Below are 22,326 nucleotides of genomic sequence, written 5' to 3'. Positions count from 1 at the left end.
ACTATCCAACTGGATTGGATAAAGAACGGTTGCTCTGAGGTTCAACAGGTTCAAATGCATATGACGTCCGTTGCGGTCTTAACTCACTAGGCTTATGCGCTAGGCCCTTCACCAAGCCGGTCTACACCATGAAAGTAGGTAAAATGTTTTCAAGACCACTCAAGTAAACGCTATGAAACATACAGTACAGGGCTCTCGAGTTTTATCAAAATGTTGGCGTGAAATTCCTATACCCAACCAAATTCCTATTCCCAACCAACATGTCTTATTTTCTACCCGCCATATATAGCTTGAGGTAGTTGTGGCAGCGAGGTAGTTGTCTGTGTGTGGAAAAACAGCAAAGGTTGCAGAACCTGCAAATGAACACGCTGAACCAGAGAAGGGGCCACATGATTATGGAGCCAAGATAATATGGAAAAACAAAGAGAAGCACAAATTAAGCTTTGCAAAGCTGATAGAGGCATACCTAAAACCACAGTCCATCACACCATACACAGAGACCAGGTTTGGTGATCAATGTTACATTTGTTTTTATTCAAGCAAATACACAAAGCATTCAAGGCCAAAGAGTAGAATTGCACTTGGTTCATTAATGTTCACACAGAAAAGCTAGACAAAAGCAATATATTTTGCAATCTGGGTGTATACATTAAACACTTTCTGAAACAGAATGTATTGTATATGGAACAAGGCTGTTTTTATACTAGTCTAAACCTTACATTTAAATAATCAGCTTCAGGAGCCACAATATTTGTTGAAGTCATCCTAGACACCACGTCCTGAAACTGAGATCCTCTGGAGAAAATAGAACTGTTGTAAAGCAATAAACAACCTCGCCTTTTGCTGTGCAACATAATATATTTATATATTGTATTTTCATACCAGATCTGTACGAGCCATAGGCACCGGGGAGAGAGGATAGAGCAGATGTGACTTATGGTATTGGCACACCTATGTGACATTTTCCATCCAAACTTCATCTGCCAAGATGCGTTTTACAGCAGCAACCAAATATTAAATCCATCAGTTAGCAAAAAAAAAGCACTATACTACAAGAAAGGCACTATACTATTACTGAAAATTCCTACACACCTCAAAATAAGCATCAAATGTATACATACTAAATACATTTGATTAAATCAAATTCATAAAATAAGGAACTGGATTTAGAGGTGTGGCTGATTCTTGAGTGAGTTGGAGGAGACTGGTGTACTGTGAAGGATAAGCACTCAGACAGGCACACACTTGGAAAGGTTTGTGTTTTTGTTTGTGAGTATTTCAAGGCACTGCTCGAGGGTTGGCTGGTAAGTAGGTTCAGTATGTAAACCACGGCTGTGTTTTGTTAGATTTACCTTTTTTTCTACCACATACTGTAGCTATTACTTTGTGCTTTGACCCTGATCACAACTTCAGGCAACAAGACACATGGCCATTTCATCCCCATCCAGTGGCAGTAGGATATAGGACTATCAAGGCTTTGTGTACTTACTTGGTCACTTAGGACACAAGCTTGGTGTAATTTGTAATTTTTCCAATGTGACTACAACCGTGGCTACTCTTCTGTAGGGAGGAATAAGATGACAAGTAACGTTTTAATTGAATCTCAACCGTTTCAGGTTTGACTCTGGAGATAAGAACACTTCTCAGGCACATTTGGCTTCTGTTCAGACTACCATGTATTGATCTGTTATGAAAAACAAGTTTATTTGTGTGCACGTGCAGGTCAAGCGGCCCCTTGGCACATTAGATTAGCATTACAGTAGACTAACAGCGAAACAGACAGAGCAGCTCTCAAAAGGCACTTGTCTCTCTCTGCCTCACGCTATTACACAATCAAATATTGGCAATTAATAATAAAAAAGAAGAAAATAATATTGTGTATGAGGAGTTTGAAGCAGTATTCTTACCAACACCTGGTCCAGTAAAGCCACTGTGCTCTCACACAATACTCACAACAATCCTCACAACAATCATCCTCTTGATGACAGGATTGATGGCCTTGAAACCAAAGCACACACACACACACACTCAGGCACAGACACACACACACTCAGGCACAGACACACACACACTCAGGCACAGACACACACACACTCAGGCACAGACACACACATACACAGCTCTCTGGACCAGGGACAGGGACCTTTGCTGTAGAAAATAGGCTGTGGAGTTCAGTAGGCTAAACCATGTGACTCCCTCCTCAGAAACATTCAGCTTTTCACTTGTTCCTCTCCTTCATCATTCTCGCAACTCCTCCTCTTCACCCTGATTCTTTACGACTGTGTGCTCCAGACTGGTGGGGAGAAGAGACCCAATAGTCAAAAAACATCTATAGAAAAACAAATGTAGAAGAGACTGCAGCTCCCCCAAACCCCACACAACCCACCACCCATGTCAGTGCTGCTACTTACCGATAATGATGATCAGGATGATGACTATCACAGCTATCAGGATGGCCCACATCTGAACAGAGCACAGACACCACATTACTCATCTCTAAAATACAGAATACTGGGGCCTGGGATGCCGGGGGGGTCAGTGTTTCTGTAACCATGCAGCTGTGTACTGCACCTTGCAGTTCTTCCACCAGTACTTCCTCTTGAGCTTGGCAGCGCTGGTCTCAAACTGGGAGGCTCCGGCCTGCAGCGCGTCTGCTCTGTCATCCAGCTCCGACAGCTTCTGGTCTCGCTCCAGCACCTTGTCAACGTTCACACGCATGATATCCACCACCTGGACACACATTCAGACACACGCTTTCCATCAGAAACACTCACATTTATGACATATCTGAATCCACGCCACAACATTGTAGTTGAAGGGAAGTCGACACGCATGTCTGACTCTTTCTCAATGAGAGGCGCGGCATGTGGAGAGGGCTAGACAGCTGAGATGTGAAATGACATTCTCTCTGTTACATAACTAAGCCCATGGAGAAGGTACCCTACACCTAGCGCTGCGCATGAACACAAACTTAACACATGGACAATCACATATAGATAAGCTTGCATTAACAGTGTGTGCACATGAAAACAGTCCCGCACAAACACCTAGTGACAACAAACAGTACCACACCAGGCTTTGTCCAGACAGATAACCCATATGTTCCACTGATCCACAAACCCTGTCACTGCCCCACCCTTCAGACAGGCTGGGGGAAGGGGAGGCAGGGCATGTGTGTCCATGCAGCTCTTACATAACCATGGAGACGATGATTATATAATAGGAACGCCAGCCTATCAGATGCTTTCTGGTATACAAAAGTTTAGGTTCTGATTGGAAGGATTAACCTACAGTGACACAGGCTCCCCCACACACACAAAAGTGAGACATAAACAAAAAAAGAGATTGAGAAATAGGACAGAAAAACAGCAATGTTATTAACCTTAATTTCTGCTCATCCTAAATGATCTTCTGTCTTTTGTAAGCAGGTTATTATTTTCATGCCCAGATAAAACAGGCATGTAAAAAGGGTTAGTTCAGAGCTATCACAACCACTGCACCTGATAGAGCTGGAAACATCTTACCGATTATAAAAATGTGGCCCTTTTAGTCCCTGCCAGCGATTACATAAGTCAATACTGGAGGAAGGCAGGCAAGCCAATGGCTTCACACAGAAAGTGGTTAAGACAGATGGGGGGGCAGAGGGGGGCAGAATGGTGTGCACGACACTACTGAGATAAAGACACAGTGAAGGCAGAGGACTGCAGAGACATGACAATCTATGAAGATGGTCATTTTCTACTCGTTTGCATAACTGATGAGGAACACATCTGAATAATATAAAACTGCCAACATAATAGGGGGCTGACACAGGAAGACATTTACAAAAGTGTTGAGGTCAATGTGTGTGTTGTCTAATATGATTGGCTATGTAGATGCTGACTTTAGGAGTGTTCTCAAGGCTGTAGTCCTGATACACACTCATAGAACACTTCCTCACTATCTGCCTGGACTTAAATAAGGACAGCTCAGTGGGGACTGTACACAGGGTTAGAAAGGGGACAAAGAGAGAAAGAAAAAGAAAGATCTTTCTGAAAAAGAAAGCAATGTATGAAACTATAGTCATTTAGCAGACACGTTTACCCTAGGTAAATAAATCTACACAAACATACTTTTTCGGGGGGTGTGTACAGTGAACTTTCCCCTAAAAGGTTGGTTGCATACCTCGTCCACCTGGGCCTGAGTCTGTTGCAGGCGGCGGTTACCTTCTGGGGCTGGGGCAGACCTGGGGAAGGAGAAACACATTTGGACTTTTTCAACACACACCCAGCTAGTGAGGTCTTTCATACAACATTGGCTCACTGCTGCCATCTGCTGGAGACAATGCAAGGCTAAATCTTTGATTTGTTGGCACCACGGTGAGAGGTAGGCTAGTATTTAAATAAGTATATGATTAGTGTTTGCTATGAATATTTGATGTGATTGACTCACAACAAATACATTACAATTAGTGTTGGTATACTTCCTCCATCCACTAAATCATGAATTCCACACCCGCTTCCCAAAAACCTATTGACATCAGGAAATGAGGTCAGCCTGGTGTGTGTGTATGAGAGAGTTTGTATGAAGCACAGGCTGCATTAGAATGGGAGATTGAGAGTACACTGTGCTGTGTGATGCAGGATTGGCTGGCAGCTTCTTGACATTCTATTGCTAAGAGGCACAGCTCTAGGCTGCATTTATTTGGCACTTAGACTGCAAACCTAGTCAAGCTATGGCCCTGTAACAACATTACAGACATATTTACATGTATCCGACACACTTTATTCTGTTTTAGTAAACTGTTTTACGTCTTACTATTTAACGTAGTTCCTCCAACTATACTTTTTTTTTAACAATGTTTGTTTATGTGGGTATTGAAAATACATACACTAAAATGTATATTGTTGAGAAGACCAAGTTAGTGTGCATGTATCTGATTCTGAGCGTGCCACTTGAGGAATAGGTGCTGATGATGTATATTGCTGGGAAGGGCACAGACGGCTTCCTACTATTCTTCCAGTGTTCCGCTCTTGTTCTAAGGCCTGCCCACTTTCCAAATACTCTGACATACTGAGCGTCTAACACTGAATCAACAGTCACAGTATCAGACATACAATGTTTACAGCAATTAAACCTTCTCCGACCATGCACAACTACACAGAGGCAAAACCTGGCTGAAAAAATGGGTGCCTTAGCTAGTTAGCTCTATAGCCGCCTAGTGCCTATGCTACTAGCCTGAAAATCAGATGGTAAAGTGACACATCTTCAAATGAAAATGAGCAAAACGTTTAATATACTCTCCATAAATATGTTAATCACTGTATGCTGCAGTCATAACAGTTACACTCAGAAGTAAACATTTTTTAAAGTTTGCACTGGCTAGCTAGGCTAGCTGTCAGCAAAAAGTTAAGAAGCCCCGCACAGTTAGCAGCCTACGAGTAACGTCGAATTAAGTACGGCGGAAAGCTTAAAACTGTCCGATAATGATTAGTGCGCCTCAAACTAGAAATTATTCGGAAACAGCTAACTAGCTAGTTAGCGTTAAGTCTACTTTTGACTAACGTCATGTATATCCCATTATCTATCATTATACTACGGTTTATCAGTTCACTCGGCCATTGAGTTTGGCTAGTGTAGGCTACATTGCAAGGGCCCAGTAGCGCAAGCTTGCCCGTCGTCGTTGGCTAGCTATTCTAGCACTTGTTGAATGCAATGGCTATCTGTACGACAAGCGAAGCTAATTTAGCATTAGCATAAGTTTGGGCGTTGTTGACTTTGAAAACAAAATAAAGATAACTGTTATTAAATATAGTCAATATTAGTTGGTAAAAATGTCGATAACTTCACGTTATTTGATGGTGATGTGTGTTTCATGAATACTTACATGATGAGCTATCAAAAGGATATCCAAACTCCGGGATCAGTACTGTAGGTGCTGGCTACTCTTCACTCAGCGATACAATGTGATGATGGTGTTAACTAGTACTACAGCCAGTAGTACTGGCTAGCTAGCTAATAGTTCTCGCAGTTCAAGTGAGGTTCACTTTTGCACTGCCTCGTTCGTTTTTTATTTTCTTCATACACACATCTACTATGAACTATACAATTATATACAGAGAAAGATTTTTACACAATAAGATTACACTCAAGCTGTTTCAACATGTGTAATACTGGATGTGGTTCACATCACAGATTCATCTAGCCTATATGGAAGTCACATAAGACATTGTATTGATGAAAAACAAAACTGTGACAATATACTATGCTTCCTTGAATAAAATGAAGTCGTGAATTATTACAAGAGTATTAGGCAATCAACAGAATGATATTAATGTATTTTAGAAGGCAGAATGGAAACCACGGGATGAACATATGACCTGGTGGCCAAATAAGTGAAATTGACAACAGGCTTTACCTTTTCTCAGTTTCAATAGAATTAAAAACACAGACTTTGACAGTAAAGTGCAAATTTTCTTTTTATTCTGATTTCATTTTACAGCAGAAATTATGTAAAGCATTCAGAAGACATTTTCCACACATAGGGCAATTCAAAACACTTTGCATGGCCTCAGCAACATAATATTTTTTATTTATAAATATTTTTAACAATTTAGTGATGCTTGTGCATGCACAATTGTAAATCAAATGAACCTACTAAAAGCGGATGAAGGAGAGAGATAGAGGTTTGACACTGGTTCGACACTAAGGTAGAGATGGAAACAAAGCAGGAGATGATAGGGCAAGAGAGGAGAGGTCCAGCCATATAATTTAATTACATGGGTCTAAAACTACTGTAACATGCAAAGTGATGTCAGGCAATTGCCATTTTAAAAAGGAGGCCTCCTTGTTTTTAATCATTCATCTTGTGACCTCCAACTCTTGGTTCTGAGGTCATCTCTGAGTACATCTATCAGCTTTCCCCAAAGAGGATGTTGAAGTCATTTGTGACTTTTCTACAAACTGATTTCTACAGTCACTATCATCTCTGAGAAAATGAACATGTTTATTGCTTTGTGTATGTCATTGGAGTCTGTGTGTGTGTGTGTTAGTTGGAAAGTTAAATCCAGTGTACATTTCCCCCACTAAAATACCTACACTCCTATGTATCCCTGTGGCTTAAGTGGGAATGAAAGAGGAAGAGCAGAGACTATACCAGGATAAAGTGATGTAGTGCATTCAAGGGTTGCCTACTGATTTGTGGAACCTCATTCAAATGAATGTGTTCCTAGGTCATGTTTTAGATGAGTCGCTCAGGGGACCCTCAATATCAAGCCCTCTGCAACCTCCTTGAGTGGTCATCATCAGGGAACCCCCTTGTGTTATCAGTCATACACACACAGACACAAACACATACACTTTACTTTTCTAACGGTAGATGATTGCTACCTGCCCCCCCCCCCCCCATTCCACTCACCCCCTCCCTATTCTAGAACCCTGAGTAAAAGTCTAGAGAGTTTTAACTCGTCCCTAAGACATAAGAATAGAGAGAGGAAGAGCAACACTGTATGTGTTTGTGTATGTGTGTGTGTGTGTGTGTTTGTGTGTACAATTCAGAAAGACTGAGGTGATGTACTTATGTGTAGAATGTGTTTGTTACGGTACGCAGAATACACTTTAATGTAAAATGTTGGAAGAACATTACTGAGACTGACTCACATGTACATGCAAAAATACACACCTTATCAACACTGGATTGCTAAATGTGAGTAGGCCTTAGTGACAGTGGACATCTTACGCTGCAGTTGAGATTCATAAATTGGGATTTTTTATGCAAGACAGCATTTTGTTGCTCAACATTCTGGCATAACTGATCCAATGTACATGTGTGAACATGCACTGCCTAATCCTACACTAATAGACCTATGCTTGTGTGGAAAGAAAACGTGTCTCCTTCACTTTGCCATAGGGAAATACATGGCAAGATCAAACTCATTTATATTGGGATCAATTAAATTGAACAGGGATAAAGAAAGTTGATCTTTCAGAGAAACATAACTGACTGACAAACTAGAGTTTGGAAAGTTCATCAAGATACAACATTAAAGTCTTGCCTTGAGCATTGTTGTTAACACACAATTTAGGAAATTAAATAATCTGCTAACCCTTACAAGGGTAAACATAGCTCCTAAACTTGCACTTTCTTAGTGTGAACAGGCACTTTCTAAACAAAAAAAGATCTGGAATTTTGCACAGGTTGTGAAATGGCAGTACCGTGAGGAGAAGGGAGAACGGTAAGGTATGAAGAAGACATTCTTTGAAGAATCAAACGTTTTGGACGGAGGTCAGACATGAGGCTCTACATGTGTGGCCGTCTGTGGTAATCTGAATGTCGCTGAGGCACAACCCTCCTGAATGTAGTCCACTCATTCTGCATGGATCTGTCACTGCATTCACACCACCATCATCATTCATACCAGTTAGTCAACCTGACTTGGACCAATGCCATCTGGTCAGTTACTGCTCAGGCCTATATGCACATCTCATTCCTTCCCCATTATGTTGCTGCTAAAGTTGATTTTATGGATATCATTTTGTTTTGAGTTATAATGAATTCTTCCATCCTTTAAACGTCTTGTAGGCAAAGTAGCATTCATAAAATTGGCACCACTGGCAAAATATTTAATTTTTGCTAGCCCAGAAACAAAAGCACAAAGTGTAAATGTTTTGAAAGATAATTGTTAAATTTGCTTTCCCACTTTATATTTCTAACATTAGATTTTTCAATGGCATGCTTCAACAAAATTTTCTTTTTCAGTAACACTTATATGAGACACTCTTAAAGTGAAGTAGTTGAAAGCCTTTCACAGTCCATAGCCACTAAACATTTGTATGTTCTTTTTGCTGTTTCTTTGTCTTAATTCTCATGCACATGACGGTTTTCAATATCTACATTATTTACAAGCAATGCATCTGTCCTGTGTACCCGGGTCTCTGTCATAAGTTATTATTATGGGAGTAAAATAATTTATCATTTAAATACAGTCCTCTTATGAAAAAGATTAAGGATCTTCATATCCCCTTACCTCGTCTCTTTATATACAGGAATATGTAATAGTCCAAAATATGGATTTGACTGCCCTATATATGGGCTAACATAGGGACCAATGCCCTGTCGAGGGGCAAGTGGTACCCATGTCCTGTACAGGGCAAGCATGGGGACCTCTCAGAGTCTATAAGAAGTCAAGGCAATGGTATGTGACACTCTCCTCAAAAACCATAGGTCTTTGAGATTCACGCAAAAACAAACTAGCAGACAGTTAACCATTTGAACATAACATGTCACATATTACCACACAAGAATGGGGAAAAATAGACTCAAGCTAAAACAACCTTGAGCTGACTTTTAAATAAATTAATAAATAAACAAACAAATAAATAAATACATATTTAAAGAATTAAAAAATAAATCACAAAACATAAAAAAACAAGTTACTTTTCTTACACATAACATTACATTATAAATACAAGGTAGGGCTAGGTTGATGAGGACATAATTGAGACACAACCACACATATTAATACAAAATAAACAACAATAAAGCAGTTTGGCAAGCATGCAAGAGCTCTCAGCTCAATCACATGCATTGGTTTTAACAAACACGGACACACCACGGCAGGCTAGCAAAATGCTGGCCCAGAAACGACTTCATAGAAAGTCCAAGTAACAAATTAAGACAGTTATTTCAAACCCAACCCATTCCAATTAATTTCCCTCTTACATTCAAGTGTAGTCCCTCCCATTTTGATTGGGTGACTGACCAGTGTGGATTGTAGTGATGTCATTATCAGTTAGAAAATGATTTGCAGACTGCCATAAAAGCCATGGACGAGAGGAGGAGCAAAACATTGCATGCATATGCGACATGGAAGTGATACTGTTTTTGGTTTATGTTTTCCTATTCTTACATAAATCCTCTTACACATATAAAAGACAAGTGAGTCTTGTATAGATTCTGCATGTCGATGCAAATGTCTATCTTTTAACCAATCATCCTCTTCTCCACATCCATTCTCCATAAAAGGTTGAACCCCATCATCTTTTCGTTTGCTTGCCCGCTTGCTCTTGAAAAATCAAACCATGAAGAGTGCAAAGATGCCATGAGGGTAATGTCATAATCTCCCGGTTATCTTAAGGAGGATCAAAGTAAAGTGATGCGGTGTCTGGAACCCAGTCTCCCCACGGCTCCTCCCCACGGCTCTTCCCCCGGCTCCTCCCCATGGCTCCTCCCCTGCAGTCTGAGCTGTCGAGCTGCCACGGTGTGTGCTTCCCCTCCTCCCCCCTCCTCCCCCTCCCCTCCCCTCCTCCCCCCATCAGTGGGCTGGTTGGGGAGCGTGGGCCTCTCTTTTCGAGATAGGGAGGTGAGGGGGGAGGAATGTAGCAGAAGGGTAAGGGCTGAGATGGCAGAGGAGATTGGTGGATGTTGAGGGGAAATGTGTCGACAAAGGGAGGAGTGTGGAGTGAAGGAGGGGAGGAGGGTCAAGGGAGAGAGATGAAGGCGTGGAGTGGTTCCTTAGAGGCTGAGGGGGCTGTATGTTGGGTTTGGCGGTGGACTCTCAGGATCCCTGGCCTTTCTCTGCTCTTTGGCCCTGCAGGAGAAATACCACATCGGTCAAATACACTAATAATCTGTGGGTTTGCTTGTGTGTGTTTCTGTGAGTGGGGGAGTACTACAGCAGACATGTGCATACTGAACATTCACAGAGGCACTGGATTCAGTTCAGACACCTCAGTGGAGATGCTTAGTGTTACAGTAACACACCCCTCCAATGCTCCAGCCCTCCTCTCCCTCCCCACCCACTGAGCCAAACAAGAGCAGGCTGCTGGCAGGCCAAGCATGAGAGAGATGCCCTCCCACAGAGGAAGTGATTCAAGACATGCCCCGGGGGAGTACATCATCAACAGGAGCCCCCTCCTGTCTGAGCAATTCATGCAGAAGTAACAGCCTCATCGAGCAATTTCTCAGAGAAGACAGGAAGGGAGGAGTAAAGACATAGAGATAAGAGAGAGAGAGAGAGAGAGAGAGAGAGAGAGAGAGAGGGAGAGAGAGAGATGGGAGAGATAGAGAGAAAGTGAGAAGGTTGAGCATAGGAATAAAACGAATCCAGGGCTTCCTCTCTCCCTCTCAGACAGCTGACATGCAAACGGGCATCAGCCAAAGGGAGAGGAGTGGGAGAAGGAGAGAAGAAAGGGGAAGAGAAGAGAGAGGGAGAGGACTCACCCGTTTAAGAGGCCTATGGTCCATCAAGGGGCTTCACAAGAACAGTAAAACAACCAGCTATTAGTGGGTAGGGACTGGACACGGGGAAGTAGGAAGGCTGTGTGTGCGTGTGTGTGTGTGTGTGTGTGTGTGTGTGCATGTATGTTTGTGTATGTGTGTCACAGTGAGTGTGTGTGTAAGTGTGTATCACAGTACTAGTGTGTTTGTGAGTGTGTCACAGTGAGTGTCTCACCTGTGACGGCACCGGAGCAGGAACCTCAGGATCTTGCGGGCGGCCTGGTTCTGCTTCTTAGTGAGGAGACAGCTGCCAGACAAAACATGAGAATGTTACAGCATGGGGAGCATGTGTGTGTGTGTGTGTGCGTGAGTGTGTGTGTGTGAGAGAGCATGTGTGTGTGTCTGTGTCAGCTAGTGCACCTGAGAGAGTGCCTGTAAGAGCGGTAGTATTGCTGAATGAGGACTGCTGCTCGGCGACTCTGTTGGAACTTCCGCTGCTCATGGAAACTCCGGAAGCGACTCTGGATCAGGATGGCTGCCAGAGTCATCCTCTTATAAAGTGCATACTGAGAGACACAGAGAGAGAGAGAGAGAGAGAGAGAGAGAGAGAGAGAGAGAGAGAGAGAGAGAGAGAGAGAGAGAGAGAGTGAGAGAGTGAGAGAAGGAGAGAACAAATAGTGTGAAGTACAGTAATAAACAGTGTTTTGTGGAACATGATTTTATTGCTGTAACTGTAGGAGCTGTAAGGGCATTCTGTTACCTGTTTGTATTTCTTATAGCAGCGCTGGACGACTGCTTCAATCTCTTTCCGCTTCTCCTGGATGGGACCCTGAAAGCAGAGAGGAGGAGCAGAGCAACAAAGAGTTAGCCTACCACTATAACAAGCTGCTATGTAAGGATTATGTCTGTCTCTGTGTAGTTGAGCAATCACCTTGAGCTTTCTGAGGGTGTGGAGGGCGTTTTTCATGGTCTCATACAGCTCTCTCTGCTCCGCCTCCGTCATGGTCAGATGGGAGGAGTCTGCTTTCAGTCTTTCTTCTTTGAGGGCTGCATGCAGGAAGGAGCTCCAGTCAGACAGGAATGAGGGACCTTGCAGAGCCAAGGGAATCTCCTGGCCCTCACACCCAGAGATGGGACCTGCTCTTGGGTTTGGGTTCTGGGGTCTGGAGTGCAGAAGCCTGGAGGAAACACAACAGAGCTCCAGTCTAGGGGTCTGACATTGCAAAGTCAGATTTAATACTGTATGTGGACCTAAATGTAAGACAACTACTGGACTCACCTCTCCACATCACCAAGGAAACCAGCCAACAAGCTGATGTCAGCACTCCCCTCCATCTTCTCTGTGGTTGTCTCTGTCTCCGTAGCAACAAAGTTCTCTTGTTTGATTCTGTCAGGAGTGGCCTCCATGATATGTTCAGCTAGTGTTATCATGTCCATCTGTAAAACATACATTATGTAAGGTCCACCTGCAACACACTCATACACACACGCACATGCAACGCGTCGTTCTTACCTGTAAATCTTCAGTGTTCTCTTGATAGGTCAGAAGCTCTGACTCCTCCCCCCTTCCAGACAACACCCTCTGACGTAGGTGACTGCCAAGTCTCTCCTTTCCAAGAATTCTCCTGGCCAAACTTCTTCGTCCAAGGGCCTGCCTCAAACTCCACCTACTGCCTCCCCCAGACCCCCCAAACCTGGGCTGCATGTGTTGGGGGCTGGGGAGACGAGGGGGGCTGGGGCTGGGTCTGGATCTGGGGCTGGGTCTGTGGCAGGGAGGGTGCATGAAGCCTGAATTGGGGGGTTGAGTGTGTGTGGTGTTGGGAGGGTGTGAGTGTGGGCCGTTAGCAGGACTGTGGGTAATGTTAGTTGTCTGCTGTTGGCTCTCTGGGTTGGGTTTGAGTCTCTTGGCTGGAGGAGGGTCTCCCTGGTGGTCCTGAGACCCTCTGCGTCCCTGCTGGCTCCAGCCCTGGTCCTGGCTCTGGCTCTGGGTGCCAGGCTGGGTCTCTGTCCTGGATCTCCTTAGATCTATAATGACACAGCCAGAGAAGACACATTTAAGAGCGGAGAAGCATTTGTGGTTCACTCGATTTGAAACAACATCAAATGCAGTGAAAGGAACACATGAACACACGTGCTCACTGCAGACACACGGAGAGGCTCACCTGCGTTAAGGTTGGGGCTGGCATTGTCCCCTGCTCCTCTGGAGTGGGATTCACTGCTCCACCTGTCCATCCAAGTGTTGGTGGTAGGGCCTTGAGTGGCAGGAGCCTGTTGCAGCTGCTCTAAGAGCTCAGCCAATCGGGTGTGTCCACGCGAACGAGCGATGTTGAGTGGCAGCCGACCCAGCGAATCAGGAATGGCCAAAGCTCTGGGGTCCCACTGATATAACACCAATGCTGCCTCAGTGTGACCCAACGCACACGCCCACATCTTAAGAAGAGAGGGGAAGCACACTTTAGTAACCTACACAAACTGTACAAACACACACACACACAAACACACACACAGGACAAATGTCTTACCAGTGGTGTGCAGGAGAAATGATCAACATTCAGAGGGTCAACCTCCAGCTCCAGGTCTAAGCTGTCTGCATGCTTGGTGCTGGAAAGTGCAGATATGATTTAGAGTCTGATCACCTGTTAGAGAGTGTGCGTGTGCGTGCATGTGTGTGTGTGTTTTCTTACCGCCAGCGGATGAGGGTCTGTATTAACCCTGCGTATCCCTGGGCAGCTGCCAGATGTAGCAAGGTCATTCCCCTGGAGCTCTTGCTGTGAACCAGCTGGTTGGACGAAACCCAACAAGGGCGGGACATCATCTTCTCACACACCACCACCACACGGCCCTCGAAGGAACCCTGTTCAGGGGAGAGCTGGGGAGAGATAGGGGGTAGAAGGTCAGCACTACACTAGACAGGACTAGCAAAAAAACAGACTGCCAAGTTCTGTGTAGGAGTCATGGACATGCTGTAACTGGACCCTACCTGAGACTGGTGATCTGTGACCTCCACGCCCCCAGCTTTGGTTGCCGTGGTTTCAGAACTCTGATTGTGATTGGTTATCTCCGCCATCCTCTGTTCCATCTGCTCCAAACGCTCCAGAATGGACATTCTGAACTGGGTATCTACAGGGAGACAGAAGGGACAAACAACGTGAGCGGGACTGTGCAGAGCTTCCTGATTGATAAGTATGGGTTGATTATCACTGTAAATTCCTGTAAGATGTGTATCATTACAAAAGATTAGGATTTATATTTCTGAGTGGCCTCTTGACAACAAAGAACAATTGATGTGCGTGTGTCTAAGAGAGAATTGGTGGGAAAGCATGTAGGTTGTTTATGTGTGTATCTGTATGACTGTCTTTGTTCAGATGTTGCTGCAGTGTTGCTGCAGTGCACATTATGTCATTCCCACCTGCTGCTCTCTCTCTCTCTGTATTTTCTCTCTCTCATTTCTCTTTCTCTTTCCCTCTCTCTCTTTCTCCCTTTCCTCCCCCCATCCCTCTCTCTCTGGATGCGGCACACAATGAGCAGAGGGGGAGGGGTTATAACTGTGACATAAGAGCTCCTCCCCTTTTAGACCTCCAATCAGAGCAGAAGAGGCAAAACAGAAAGCTAAATCTGAATGAAAATAAGAACGACATTACCATAATGTCTCTCTCTTTTTCTCCCACTTATCACCCACATCCACACTTGTGTAAATACCTGACTGCAACCTCTGGGGTCATATTAGCTTGTCTGCTTATGTGTGTGTGTGTGTGTATGTATCATCTAACTTAAAATGCAACCAAATAAACTCAAACAAAGTGTGTCTCAAATGTAATGCCAGTCTGTAATAGTTCTTTCAACATGTGACTTTCTGAATGTGCCCCCCCCCACACACACACACACACACACACACAATCATTGTAAATTCACAACTCAATGCTGCTTTCTGTCAGTCTCAGCGTCAGACACGTGCACTCACATTCAGTGCACAACTAACCCACAGAACACATCCTTGCCGGTGGGCATGGAGACCATCGTTGTAGCCATGTATTCACGTTTGGTTAATACTTCAGGTTAAACAACGTAATTGCGCTGGAAAAAAGACCACTTGAAGAACCGGCTGAAGCCCAGGTACAACAGGTGTAGGCCTGTGATTCTTCCAAATTGATAGGTAGGCTATAGCACAAAATAATCCACTGAGGTTGAATCGCGACTTTCTCTTCCTTTTGGCACAGGCTATCTGAAAATATGTTTTGCCTTACCGACAAAGTACACGTGGGATCGAGATAAGCAGTTGTAGGCTATAGGCCTATAGGCAGAATTACTATCATCGTGATCGTAATTGAATCGTAATTGAATTTTTCAATATTGAACACTCACATGACCAAGAAACTATACACAACTTGTGTCGCTGTCCACCCCTTATGGTTCTGAAAACAGAACCTTTATGAATTTCATTTTATTTGATTGGCCCCAACTATGTGATAAACAGTGGTTGATAATTGTTTACATATATACCTAAGCTGTATAATTGGAAGTAGGATAAAGACACGTTTATTGCCAGGCAAACAAAGCTTTACTTTGACCATTTGTTTGCTAAGCTCGAGCTTTATTTAGCTGATCAGTTAAATTGCAGAGAACTGGTACAGCCGCGGAAACATCGATCATAAAACATTATTATTATTATTATTATTATAGTATGAGCAGTCATGTATAGCACAGCACAGATCAATTGAGATTTAACTTGGTCAGTGAGTTTCAAACATATCCTACTGTGCCAATAGCCAGAGCACAAGCACCAATAACCTGCTCTTGATACTCCATAAACACATTTGATATTTAGTTGGCTAGCCTTTCATCAAGCAGTGAACTCAATAGCCTTATTTCAGTTCACTAAGCTAGAAACCGCAATATAAAAACAATCGGCCTGCCTTCCCACACCTAAGGTAATGTAAGAAATTATACAACGCGCCAGATTGGTGCATTTATGTTTTATAGCATCTCGAAAACGAAATTGCATACTAACCCGAACCGTGGAAGTAGAACGCTCTGTGATGCTCTCTTTGTCCTCCCTCCCTGTTCAATCGTTTGCTTTTTAGTGAGGTGTGCGGCGCTCTACCATAACAAACAGTTGAACAAAGTCAAAAGCTGAGAGAGAGAGAGAGAGAGAGAGAGAGAGAGAGAGAGAGAGAGACTACCCTCCCCTCTTCAGTTTATGCCGTGTAGTCTAGCAATGGTAGGCTACTATAACCTCGCGTGCCACAGGGACACTAGCTTTGCTTTAAATCTACCCGCCTGGGAGGTTCTCGAGCTACCGGTCCTACTCGGTCCTCATCGATAGAACGAAAGCATCGAAACGGAAAACAGCCAAACGCAACAGAGAAGCGTCGCAGCTTACCCTACTTCTTCTAAAGAAGGGAGGCACGTAGACCTAGCACTCACATTATGAGAAAGCTAGAACAGTCTAGAAAGGTTATTTATCTTCATAATTTCCCCTTTATATATCGTTGTACAGTAGTGTTTTTCTTTTTCTATAAGACAGCTAGAAATGGGCATGCGTTCCAAGGTGGGGATAACTAGGCTAAGTATTTTCACTTGTCAAAAACGTAATCTAAAAATCACCGTTGCAGCCTGTTGACCAATACAAAAGGTTAAGGCTACAGTGTTCTTGACTATTACTCTGTGGGATGTGCGGACTGCAGAGTGCCCGCAGCGGTATAGTGTCTTCATGCCCTCCGCATGCACCGCACCCTGTCCATACTAGCCGCATTGCCGCATTGCGCAACAGAGTACACAGAGAGACGGGGGCGAATAGTACTGTAAGACATGCTTCACTGAAGTGACTCGTGTTTCTATGAACTGAAGGAATCACGTGAGATGCTGTCAACTTTATGCGCCAAATAACCGTGCATATCCCACATTTAAATCAGCGATAAATTGTTAATTCAGTTGTCCCTTTCCGCAATCACCATACTTTTCATGCAGCTTAGTAAGATACTGATTTAAACCCGTATCGAGTCCGTTTTCATCCTATATTGAAGCACAAACGAGGTATCTTAAACTAACAGACAACCGCCACAAACTCGCCTCCTCCAGAGCGTTGTGCGACAGATACAGCAGGGTCTATAGTACTGAACCCGACAGACAGCCCGACCAGGCACAGACGTTGCAATATATTGACTCAACTGGAGTATAGAACAGCACCTCCCTCTGTTTATGCTCAAATGAGAACAAAACCAGATTCCCGCCACTCCTCTATATAGATGGCCATGCACATACAGCGCCAAGTTAACCATTGTGAAAGGTGCAGTAAAATAGTAGAAGACGACACCAGCTGAGCAGCAGTGGTAAACAGACAGATACATCAAGTTCCTCACAGTCTCAGCATTAGGCAAATGTTTTACACCATGTAACTCCACCATCTACAAGTATTTGGAGCGAGACACATTTTGTATTTGCAAAGCTTTGCTGGGCCTTTGTATAAGATGACTGCTAACATAATTTCAGTAACTAGTTCTAGCCTGGTTAAATCACTATTTGCATATATTGAATTTTTTTGCCCCCAAAAAGCTTTAAAAAATATGAAATGTGCCTTATTGTATTCCAGTATTCTATAGAAACGTGAAAACATTTTCCTCAAACACTGAACCAGCAAACTTGCAAAACACAACATTTGTAATTGCCAAAACTTATGGCTACGACAGTACACACACACACACACACACACACACACACACACACTCACACGCACACACACACGCACACACACGCACACGTGTGTACCCTGTCATTCACACACAATTTATCACACTGGCACAGCCACAATCCCCCCTTAAACACACACTCGGTCACTCACTCACTCACTCACTCGCTCGCTCACACACTCACAAACACACACATAGTGAAGGACTCACCATCCAGGGAGAGCCAGTCATGCTGTGATGATGGTAATGCTGGAAGGTCACGAGCCTTGTACTCAAACACCACAGAGGATGAGATCACCTCACCACCCATAGCTACCTGCAGCATCACCAGACCTGTATCATGGGCTGATACACACATACACACACAGGGGATGTCTATTACAACATGTACATACTGTAAGAGGAGCTACAGTGGTGTGTCCTTGTGTACTTGTGTGTGTACATTTGAGTGTATGTGTGCGTGCATGTGTGTGGTTGTGGGTGTTGTGTGTGTGTCTGTGTGTGCGTGTGTGTGTGGGGGAGAATGTGTGTGTGTGTGTGAGAGATAGAGAGGGTGTGTGTACCTGGGCAGTAACAGCGTAGTACCCCAGGCTGTATAAGGGCAGCTGGAACGCTGATGTGGTCAAACAGACAGCTGTACTCACTGCTGGACTCCAGCCAGGGCCCTGTTATTAACACCTTGACCCCTCCCTTGAACACAGGGATAGACACAGTCACACACACTGAAAGGTTTCATCCAGTTTAACATTAAATAAAACTCTCTATGGACTCAGTGCTAGCTCTGAAGGTGAGGTGGAGGTTGCAGGCAGTGCACCAGGACACAACGACAGTGATTGGCGTCACATGTTTCTGTGAGTGGGATGGTGTTGTGACTAGGAGGATGTCCCCTGGTCACTGTCTGACCCTGCCACCTCACTGTCAGACAGTGACGTCATCAAAGTTAGAGAAGAGAGGATGTTTGTGACTGTGTGTGTGTTTGTGTGTCAAGCTCATGGCCAAGAGACACTCATCACCTTGAGATGTAGTACCCTTACGAACACACATGCGACCACAAACTGAAACCAATTCACAGATAAACTAGCTGAAGGATACCTAACTGCATCCAAACCCTCATTTAAAGTTGGGTTCTAGGGTGTTGACTCACCTCAGGGTAAGACCATTCAGGAGAGTAGTCTGTCACTCCAAACAGCCTGGCAGCTTCCTGAAGCAGTCCCAGAGTTCCCTGCTCCACAGCTGAGCCCTGCAGGGGGGCTGCTCCTGCCCCCTGCCCCTCTACTGCCCCTTCCTGGGGCATCAGAACCCCGCCAGCCGCCCCCCCTCCACCCCCCTCCACCGAGATGAAGTCGTTGATCAGGTCAGAGAACTGGCTTCCAAACGAAGCTTCGAAACCCTCCAGGCTGATAGCCCCACCCGCTGCCCCTTCTACCCCTGACAACCCCCCACCCTGCTGGGGGAGAGTAGAGCCGTAGAGTGCCCCCTCCATGCCCGCTGTGTCCTCCAAGCCTGCTCCAGTCACTAGCTGAGAGCTGTCCATCACTGAGCTGCTAGCCCCTGCCAACGCCACTCCATTACACAGGACCTCCCTTTGCCCCCCTCCCCCTCCTCCTCCCTCTCCAGCCCCACTCTCATCCGTAGGCTGTAGGTAGTGCTCTTGTCCTACGCCACTCCTGTAGGCCTCATGTGAATCCCCAGGCTTGACTAGTAACTCTACCCCATTCTCTGACGCTTTCTCTAGGCCCCCCGCCTCCCCTGAACCCATACTGCTAGACTGCTCCTCTCCTCCTGCCTGCCCAGCTCTCCCACACAGACCCTGCTGCTCCGGGCTAGGCTGGTGGAGGTTTGTGTGTTGGTCGCCATTGGCTAGAGTAGAGTCGTCTTGCACTGTGGGTAGGCCAATATAGGCCTGGGTCTTTCCTGAATCCTGCCCAGCCTCAAGACCATTGGGCTGGGGCAAGGAGGGCTGGGTGTGGGGGGAGCCCTGAAGGAAGAGGCTGGGGGAGGGGTGATGTGTTGGTTGAGACAGATTCTGGACACATGCTGATGACATCACAGCACTGAAGTCCATCTGCTCCAACGTGGTGCTGGGGCTAAGGCCCGCCCCCTCTCCTACATACCCGCTCTGACTGGACAGTGGCTGCTCCAAGGGGGTGGGTTCTGTCTTGATGTTGTTGACCAGCGCTGGGTTGAAGACGTAGCCATTAGCTGAAGAGCAGTGAAGCCCCCCAGTGTCACCATTACAGACCCCCAACCCAGACCCCCCGTCTGCCTTCCCACCTCCCCCTCCATATGTCTGGCCCTGCTTGGGGTTGTTCAGGAAGCAGTCAGGGTCAAAGTTCATGGTTGTTTCAGGTAGGTTGATGCCTCCAGAGTCCAGGGTGCTGGACAAGACTAGCTCCCCGCCTTCCCCCAGACCAACCCCGCCGGGGAACGCCGCAAACCGCTGGTTGTCGGGGGCAACAGCCAAAAGAATCCCAGCGGACGCGTTCTCATGGGCGGAGGCTAGAAGATGGGCGTGGCTTGCGGGATACACTGAGTCCCCTGTTAGAGTGGTGACTTCTGACATGAAGACTGCAGCGGTGCTCTGTGATAGGCTGCCTCCCATGGCGAGGGCGGGGCTGTCGGCCATGTCGCTGGTGATTGACAGAGGGGAGCTCTGGGTGGTATCGGGGACCTCGACTTGGCTGGTGGAGGTGGAGGAGGACACCTCCATGCTGCTCTGTGGAAGGAGGGAGGGCTTGGGCACCCTGCCGTTCCTCCTCTCACCGGCCCCTCTGCCCCTGGCCCCTCCAGGAGCAGGCTCAGTCTGGCCCTCGGACACGTCACTGTTCTGGACCTCTGAGCCATCAGCAACCCCTGCCCTTGCCCCCGCCCCGGCCCCGGCCCCGGCCCCGGCCCCTGCTGCGGCCCCTGCTGCTGCCCCGGGCTCCTGCTTGGATGAGATGATGCGCTGTTTGACACTGGAGCACTTCTGATGCAGGCTGCTTCCAGCACCTGAGAATGGGAGAGAAAGAGAGAGAGAGAGATAGAGAGAGAGAGAGAGAGAGAGAGAGAGAGAGAGAGAGAGAAAGAGAGAGAGAGAGAGAAGGAGGTGACGGGACGCAGAGAAAGAGAGACATATATATATATAGAGGGGGGTGGGAACAGAAATAGAGGAAAAGAGAAACAGAGAGACACAGAGAGAGAGAGAGAGAGAGAGAGAGAGAGAGAGAGAGAGAGAGAGAAGTAAGATAGAAGTAAGAGAGAGAGGGATTATTTCATCCACAAGCACAAGAGTTAAATATAGCCAGTAAATGGACCATTCTCAAACAAGTTGGACGTGTCAGGTTGCCCTCTTGTGGTCACAATTTGAAATGCAATCTGAGTTGGCAGTAACACAACACCAGACACTGTCATCATTGCAAGTGTTTGCTGTCTGAGCAGTACAGCTCATTTTTCACAGCTGTCTTCAAATCACAAAAAAGCCTCAAAACCGTATTCTATCAAACTAGAAAAAAGCATCAGTTCATATGTGTTACTAAGCAAGGCTGATCTATGTAAAGTAGGAGACTCCAGAGACCTGAGCCGTCCTCTCTCACCCCATCTGAATAATGCATGCTGGGGATTTTGAGGATGCTGTTACACTCCTGCCCTCTGCCTCCCAGACACCAAGCCTGTACCCGCCACTAGAGGGCAGTGTGGCACTGCAGAGCCAAGCACAGCTCCACAAGGTGTAATCCATCAGACTAACAGGGGCTCTTAAATAAGTGAGGTGGATTGGAAATTGATTAAACACGTTTGTAATAGCTTGTACAGATCCACAGATCCGGTATTATTTTCCATTAGTCAGTCTGTATGTAAAGTGGGGAAAGAACACACACTGGGATATGTTGTTGCTAGGGGTGAAAGGGAGCTACTCACACATGGGTTTGAGCTGGCCAATCAGCTCCTCCTTGCTCCACTTGGCCCATTCCTTCCTGTCTGTGTTGATGGAGCACAAGACAGGCCCGCACGGCTTCCCACTGTCATCCACAGCAGGGACGTTCAGGTAGTGGACGAGCACAATGTCTGGGTTCTGCACATGCAGACACATGTACACACGCACATGGACACACAAACACGCAACGTTATAATAACTGTAATCAAACTGCATTTCTTGTAATGGTAAAAGGCAGAAAGCGAGTAGGACAATGTGTGTGTGTGTGTGAGAGAGAGAGAGAGAGAGAGAGGGGGGGGGGAGAGAGAGGGGGGAGAGAGGGGGAGAGAGGGAGAGAGAGAGATAATGAAAGAGAGTGTGTGTCAGTGTCTCTGGGAAGGTCAAAGGAGGGAGGAGAACTGTGGGGGAGGGTGGATGAAAGAAGTGTGTGGGGGGGGGAGAGGGAAAGGGGGAGGGAAAGGGGGAGGGATAGGGGGAGGGATAGGGAGGTCACAAAGGAGGTCAAATCTAGCGTGTCAGAGAAGAATCTC

General features: G+C 45.7%; 2 protein-coding genes across 2 annotated transcripts in view; both read right to left on the bottom strand.

Annotated features, from left to right (window-relative positions):
• Positions 1-505: 505 nt before the first annotated feature.
• vamp3 (vesicle-associated membrane protein 3 (cellubrevin)) lies at positions 506-6,185 on the bottom strand. Its single transcript, XM_084706152.1, has 5 exons — positions 5,867-6,185; positions 4,165-4,225; positions 2,572-2,730; positions 2,412-2,463; positions 506-2,293 (listed from the first exon to the last, which is right to left on the bottom strand). Coding segments are annotated over exons 1-5 (294 nt in total). The 5' UTR covers positions 5,869-6,185; the 3' UTR covers positions 506-2,273.
• Positions 6,186-10,492: 4,307 nt separating this feature from the next.
• The window catches only part of camta1b (calmodulin binding transcription activator 1b), a 36,185-nt gene continuing 24,351 nt past the window's right edge, over positions 10,493-22,326 (bottom strand). The window contains exons 7-21 of the mRNA XM_084705416.1: positions 21,781-21,934; positions 19,028-20,874; positions 18,447-18,573; positions 18,094-18,228; positions 14,178-14,317; positions 13,882-14,066; positions 13,720-13,798; positions 13,360-13,627; positions 12,711-13,222; positions 12,477-12,634; positions 12,129-12,375; positions 11,958-12,026; positions 11,618-11,763; positions 11,433-11,504; positions 10,493-10,568 (exon numbers count right to left, since the gene is read on the bottom strand). Coding sequence (XP_084561542.1) covers positions 10,493-10,568; positions 11,433-11,504; positions 11,618-11,763; positions 11,958-12,026; positions 12,129-12,375; positions 12,477-12,634; positions 12,711-13,222; positions 13,360-13,627; positions 13,720-13,798; positions 13,882-14,066; positions 14,178-14,317; positions 18,094-18,228; positions 18,447-18,573; positions 19,028-20,874; positions 21,781-21,934 — 4,215 coding nt within the window. The remainder of the gene's footprint in view (positions 10,569-11,432; positions 11,505-11,617; positions 11,764-11,957; positions 12,027-12,128; positions 12,376-12,476; positions 12,635-12,710; positions 13,223-13,359; positions 13,628-13,719; positions 13,799-13,881; positions 14,067-14,177; positions 14,318-18,093; positions 18,229-18,446; positions 18,574-19,027; positions 20,875-21,780; positions 21,935-22,326) is intronic.

The sequence above is a fragment of the Hypomesus nipponensis genome, chromosome 9 (genome assembly GCF_054491055.1).
Source record: "Hypomesus nipponensis isolate SF chromosome 9, ASM5449105v1, whole genome shotgun sequence".
Classification (NCBI taxonomy): domain Eukaryota; kingdom Metazoa; phylum Chordata; class Actinopteri; order Osmeriformes; family Osmeridae; genus Hypomesus; species Hypomesus nipponensis.
Note: the sequence above shows the minus strand (reverse complement) of the source record. Positions and strands in the feature narration are given on the sequence as shown.

Bases quoted from the DNA above. Each gene is read 5' to 3' on its own strand.
- vamp3 (XM_084706152.1), bottom strand. The intron at 2,464-2,571 runs GTGCAGTACACA...TGCTCTGTTCAG, and splicing joins ACTGGTGGAAGAACTGCAAG to ATGTGGGCCATCCTGATAGC. The intron at 2,294-2,411 runs GTAAGTAGCAGC...TCTCCCCACCAG, and splicing joins CATCCTGATCATCATTATCG to TCTGGAGCACACAGTCGTAA.